At 26.5% G+C, this 6,806-nt stretch overlaps 1 protein-coding gene across 1 annotated transcript; it reads left to right on the forward strand.

Annotated features, from left to right (window-relative positions):
* The first annotated feature begins 4,753 nt into the window (after nucleotides 1-4,753).
* On the forward strand, nucleotides 4,754-6,806 carry LOC135929169 (serine/arginine-rich splicing factor 4-like). The gene is made up of 7 exons (XM_065465694.1): nucleotides 4,754-4,919; nucleotides 5,080-5,150; nucleotides 5,263-5,367; nucleotides 5,409-5,478; nucleotides 6,130-6,203; nucleotides 6,244-6,360; nucleotides 6,401-6,806. The coding sequence occupies exons 1-7, from the start codon at nucleotides 4,797-4,799 to the stop codon at nucleotides 6,675-6,677; spliced, it is 837 nt and encodes a 278-aa protein (XP_065321766.1). The 5' UTR covers nucleotides 4,754-4,796; the 3' UTR covers nucleotides 6,678-6,806.

Genomic DNA, 6,806 nt, shown 5'->3' on the forward strand with positions numbered 1-6,806 from the left:
AATACTTACTTGTAAAAAATGTATATAAAGATTGTAAATTTTCAATGTAGATATAAAATAAATATAAAATATAAAATTTTGGTGCCTTCCATTAAAATTTATTAAGATTCTAAACCTTTGTGCTATGTCTGAGAAAAATCTTCAAGTTTGTGTAATATCTTCTGGATAAAATATTGAGTTAGCCGTTTTAAAAAATCGGCTCGAATATAGCCTTTTAACACACTAATTAGACTATTGAGGGCTTAACATTTAAATCTAATTTCTTTTTATTTCATAATTTCTCCAGAAAATTAAATTAATATTTAATAAATGTTTAAATTTATAATATTTAAAAATTATATCATTTTCGATTGTGATTAGGGATAGGTTTAAAAGGCGGTTTTGCGCCATTCAGGTAATCAAGTCTTAATTAGTTTGAACTTTGAGAAGCTACGTTCTGTCTCGTAACGGTATTTGGAATAGTTAGAATAATCCTAAAAACTATGGATGCTAAAGGAATATTTATGGTCTGCTTATACAATATATTTATTTAAAATTTTAATTCAGTTAATAAATCTAATACATTAATATCGCATCCCTTAATAAAATATTTAATCGATGAAAATATTCTTAGCTTCGTTTAAGACTTTACCATGTATATATATATATATATATATATATTTATATATATATCGCATATAAAACCCAAGTGAATCCTTTAAGTTTTAACTTTTATTAACGTTCTTCTGACGAAATCATAGCTCGATCGAAAAATACGTAAAAAATCCAATCATATCAATGTTTTCATTATCGATATTAATTATTTCTCGCATTTCAGATGGCACGTTTTGTACATTTATTAAAATGTTTTAAAAGCGCTCCTTTTTGAGAATTAATAAATTCGGTCTTCTTCTTCATTTCTGAGCACCCGAAAAAAATTTGTTTCCTCTTTCCATTTTTTAAACTCTTTATGGCCTATGAAAAAAAAAATTATACGGCACATTCGAATAATTCAGTTGAAACAATTTTTTTTTATTAATCTAGTTCGTCATTTTTTAAGGGTCTAAAACCAACAGATAACATATATATATATATTAAATTAAACATCTAACATTTGAATATAAAGCTTAATTAAAATAATTCAATTTAGATAAGGGCAATTTAAAATAGACCTACCCATAAATTTTATTATTAAATGATGACTATGGTATAAAAAAAATTTTCACCTTAAAGGAAAACTAATCATAATATCCAAAGAATACCTCCTAGGCAATCTCACAAACCAGACTTTTAAAAATTAATAATAATATCTATCTAATTTTTATATCATTATATTTAAAATAAAATAATTAACAAAAAATCTATACTTTATAAACTAGTGTTGTTAAAAGCTACTTTTAAAAGTAGCACGCTACATTACCCCTATTTTATAAAAAAAGTAGCGCGCTATCGCTACCTCTATTTTACAAAAAAGTAGCATGTTATCCGTTGCGTTTGGCAAATTTATTTTTAGATATCCTCTCCTTTTTTTAGTAATCCCTAACATGTTGTTTTGCCTTTCCCATAATTTTTTAAATTTTTAAGACATGTGTTTTGTCTTTCCCATCAATTTTTATATATTTGTTAAAATAAAAACACAAGTGTATTCTTTTAATATCCGGACTCACTCTTGGTAAAGTAGGTTTACAAGTATTACACTTAAACAAATTATTATTATCATTATATGAACAATTTGTTAATCGATAAAAAATTTAATTTATCACCTATCTCTTGCTTATTACACATGTTAATATCAAAATTGCATTTGATTATATCAAATTCTCTAATCCAATCTTGACCACATAAGGGTGGTCCCCCATCCAATACACAAAAATCTAAATATTTAATAATATTTAACCATTTCCCAATTATTGTAATGGGAGAACCTTCATAAGAGAATAACTGCTTAGAACAACTTTTCAACTCAATATTTCCATAATTCGTGAGCTTTTCGAAATCTTTAATCGGCATGGTTGTCACCGGAGAACCAGTATCTATCATAAATGAATATTGAGATTATTTAATTGCTTACTAATGTTAAAATCATTCATAAAATTAATTTTATTTCGTGACCTCTATAAGGTATCTGTATTTGTTTTTTATATTGTTGTTATCGTTCCCCTTAAAGCATATTTGTTTTCCTTCCATACCTAATTACCTTGCCATTTCACTCCATCATCTCTTCTCCATAAATCTTTCGCTGCACAGGTTTTATTATCAGTTATTTCCATCGATTGACATTTGACCACAATATCAACAATAATGTTTAGATCTGTCGTATTTTATTTTCTTCTATCAATCTTGCTTTAAGTTTTTCATTACGACAGTTATTCATGAATTGTACAGCAATCAATTCCGTGTTCAGCCCCGAACCACAGCTTTTAAGTCGATCCAGATATTCTCTGGAAGACTCCCTGTCAGTTTTGAATTAAACAATTTAAAGATAAGTGTTATTTTATTTTTTTCAACCTTTTTTTATATTAAATCTTTTATTTGATGATACGATAAATTGTCCATATTGTCCATAATGCTAACCGCCATCTCTTTATCAATGGTTTGTAACAGTTTATATTTTTTGTGGCTTCATCAACAATATTCTCCACGAATTTTAGGTCCAATGTTTTTAATAGAACTTTAACTTTGAAATAATTTCTATCCTACACCATGTTGCAAGGGTGGAAACTTGCACTAACGTTGGGGTTTGAGTCGATAATATTTTGATGATATATACGAATGAGAACTTCACTAACTATGGGGTTCCACACCATGTTGCAAGGGGGAGAAACTTGCACTAAAGTTGGGGTTTGAGTCGATATTATTTTGATAATATACACGAATGAGAACTGCAGTAATGTTGGGGTTTAAGTCGATAATATTTTGACAATATATACGAATTTAATTTTCTATTTTCTTTAAAATAATTAATTTTGTATACAAAATACAGTCAAATATATATATACTTGGTCAAATAAATTAGTCAGTAATATGTTAAATTGACGCCTCAAAATAAAAAACATTTAAATGGGCATGTAAAGTCAAAATATAATATGAAATTAACGCCTTAGACAGTAAAAAATAAAGATTTACATATAAATTGAAGATAACAAATATATTATTTTCCAATAATATAACAGTATTATTGAACAGTATATCTACACTTTTAATTGAGTAATTCTTTTATCCACTCCTGATAAATTTATCCAAATCAGCCACCCTTGGTTCATTTTATTTTTTATTTCTTTTTTGATTTAATTTTTCAATAAAAAACTGGTAGATTGTAAATCAATCATAAATTTTGTTTTGATAATGAGAAAAATATAAAATATGGTGAAGGATGCTAAAATATAATGAATGCAGATTAAAATAAATTTTACATAAAATCCTTTTATTCTATACACTTTTTAAATAAATTTTTAAAAGATTCGTTGGATCGAATTAAACAAAAATATTTTGTTCACCATCCTCAATTTAAAAGAAAATCATAAATCCGGGTAAATTGCCAATATGGATCGAATCCAGAATCTTCAATCATTTGATCTCGATTCTTTAAAAACTCTGGTAATTATAAAATTATATTTAAACTTGACACAGCTAAATATCATAATATAAAATTGGCCATCATACACTACTTATAGACAGATGTGCTAATGATTACATAAATTTAATATAAACCAGTGGCGTAGCTAGGAATTTTACTTAGAGGGGGTCCATATATTTAACGGGCCTAATCATATGTGTTTTTCTTATAATATAAAAGTCTAGTTTTATTAAACGGCTGGATTTGAGCCGATTTTTATAAACAGCTAACTCAATATTATAGCCAAAAAATATTGCTCAAGCCTAGAGATTTAATGAATAATGTCTAAACCTTTGTATCATCCATGAGCAATTTCAGGCTTGCATAAATTTCTGGCTAATATATTGAGTTAGCCATATCGGCTCAAATTGAGCCATTAACAACACTAATTTTTATTAAAATAACACATTTCAACATTACTTTTATAGATATACGTTTCAATTTATTATAATTTTATAGAAATCAATTTACAATTTAAAATATTAATATTATATTGCTTTAATTATAAATATTATATTGCCTTAATTATAAATTATATACTTTATAACTATTAGTATTACACGTATAAATTGCTGATTATAGATATATTTTGTAATTAGTAGTATTATATAACACATTTAAATTATAGATTAAAATATAAAAATGTTATATATAATAAAATAAATGTAGAAAAAATGCATATATATAACAAATAAATTTTATATAAACTATTGTAAAGCAATTTATAGATAACAAAATATAATAATTCATGGTATTTATTTGATATAAAGTCACTTTTGAGTCTTTTCCACGTATAGTCTACAAAAAATTTTTGCTCTGGGGGAGGGGGGGGTTCGAGCTACGTCACTGATATAAACGCTTAAATCTATAGTTTTATTATAAATTACACAAAATATAACAATACTTTAATCATCTAATATATTTATAAGACACTTGCTTATAATTAAAATAATGGATTCGGAAAAACATTTCTATAATAAATACTGATAAATTAAAAAAATGTTTAAATTTAGTGTATACTTTGGATTTTCTATTTGTCACGCATTAGAAATACAGTAAAATATTTGTTAAAGAAATATATATGCTCAGATATTTCTTTATAAAATAAATATTTATCAATATTAATATTTAAATAAAATTTAAAGATTTACAAACTAGACAAGATAAGAAATCAATTCTATTTCGCCATTTATAAAATAAAATGAGTAGTCGAATTTATATCGGAAGAATAAGTTACAAAGCAAGAGAAAAAGATATTGAACGTTTTGTTCGCGGATATGGAAAAATAAGGGATATCACCCTGAAGAATGGATATGGATTTGTGGTGAGTTATTTAATTTATATTATTCCATAATAATAAGCCGGCTGAATGCATTATTGCTTTTCAGTGTGCAATTTATGGATATATTATTTCTGTTGTGTGTATGGTCTTATTTTATGTAGTATGACCAAAGATTTTCAGTAATAATCTTATTTTTTTATAGGAATTTGAAGATGTTCGTGACGCTGATGATGCAGTTTTTGAATTGAATGGAAAAGAACTTTTAAGCGAGAGGTATATATTTTTAATGCATGATGATATCATCTTTCGGGTTTGAAAAATATTGAAATCATTACTAAACCTGATTCTTTTGCAAGCTTACAGTATCTAAATAAATTTTTTTTAGAGTTATAGTTGAATTAGCTCGCGGACCTACTGCCAGAGCTTCATTTAGAACAGAAAGAAGACCGCCACCACCTCAACAACGTCGACCTCGTGTTCATAATGACAAGTATTTGTTATTTTATTAAATGTTATGACCATTTATCATAGATATGGCCCCCCAACTCGTACAGAATTTAGAATCGTCATAGAAAATTTGTCTAGTCGTGTAAGCTGGCAAGTAATAACTCTAAATTTATTATGTTTTTTAGGTTTTATATTTATAATTCTAAAGTTATTTTACAAACAAAACAAGTGATATTTATTATTTATATAAACAAATTAGAATCACTTATCTCTTTCTTTCTGATCTGTATGAACTTAATTGGTTAGATGATAAGGAAGTTTAGCATGCGAGTTGATTATCGAGGTGATAAACATAAAAATGGTTAAACCACATCTCAGCTGTTTAGTATTCAAGCTGTTTATCGCTAAAAGATTAGTCCCTCTCTGTGACAGCTTAAATTAAAGGGTTAACAAACGTCTCATGGCTAAACACTCTTCTCGTGGCTAACTTAAATAAAAGGGTTAACAAACGTCTCATGGCTAAACACTGTTCTCATGGCTAAACTCTGTTCAACTTGCTAATGCTAGGGTTTTTAATTAAAGGTAACATTAAGTTATAATTAATACATTACATAAAGTTTGTAATGATTTCATCAGTTATCTTATAGTCAAGTAATGATCATCTAATGGTAAATATGGTGGTAAAAATCTTTCTTTACTGTTAAAGCTGGGGGAAATGAAGGGTGCCAAAATTATAGCCTGCAGTGGGCTTAATTTTGAATTAATTCTGGCTATTAGACTTGAATTCATATCTAATTAATTACAGGATTTGAAAGATTACATGCGGCAAGCTGGAGAAGTTACCTATGCAGATGCTCATAAATTGAGGAAAAATGAAGGGTAAACTTACCATATTATACATTATATAAAATTAATTTAGTGTTGTTGAATTTGCTAGCTATGATGATATGAAAAATGCTATGGATAAACTTGATGATTCAGATCTATCAGGTAGAAGAATAAAACTTGTTGAACAATATTCAAGATTAAAGAAAAGGTATCTTTTTTATGGATTTTTATAAAATAAAGTTAATTAGGCATATTTCAAGAAGTAGGTCAAGAAGTAGATCCAGAAGTAGAAGAAGATCTCGTAGTTATTCCAAATCAAGATCTGCATCTAAAAGAAGTCGTACAAGATCTAGAAGCAAATCATCTAGATCAAAAAGTCCAAAATCAGATATTTCAAAGAAATCAAAATCAGTGTCAAGGTCTCCTTCTCATCACAATGATACAGATATGCATGATGGGCAAAGATCAAGATCTAAATCCTATAATGCAAACAATGATAAATATGAAAACAACCATGATAATTAAATATTTAGATATCAAATATGTTTTACCTTAAATTTTTAATATATTTTATTACAAGAAATTATTTATGTATTTGTACAGTAAAAATTGTTTAATTTTTTTCATTTAATAAATAATTATATATTAAGTTTA

This window comes from Gordionus sp. m RMFG-2023, chromosome 4, assembly GCF_954871325.1.
Source record: "Gordionus sp. m RMFG-2023 chromosome 4, tfGorSpeb1-WG-v2, whole genome shotgun sequence".
Taxonomy (NCBI): domain Eukaryota; kingdom Metazoa; phylum Nematomorpha; class Gordioida; order Chordodea; family Parachordodidae; genus Gordionus; species Gordionus sp. m RMFG-2023.

What these genes read in the sequence shown, in the direction of transcription:
- LOC135929169 (XM_065465694.1), top strand. Translation starts at nt 4,797, where the DNA reads ATGAGTAGTCGAATTTATATCGGAAGAATAAGTTACAAAGCAAGAGAA. An exon ending in AGAATGGATATGGATTTGTG is followed by an intron (nt 4,920 to 5,079) that starts GTGAGTTATTTA and finishes ATTTTTTTATAG; the next exon opens with GAATTTGAAGATGTTCGTGA. An exon ending in AAATTGAGGAAAAATGAAGG is followed by an intron (nt 6,204 to 6,243) that starts GTAAACTTACCA and finishes AAATTAATTTAG; the next exon opens with TGTTGTTGAATTTGCTAGCT.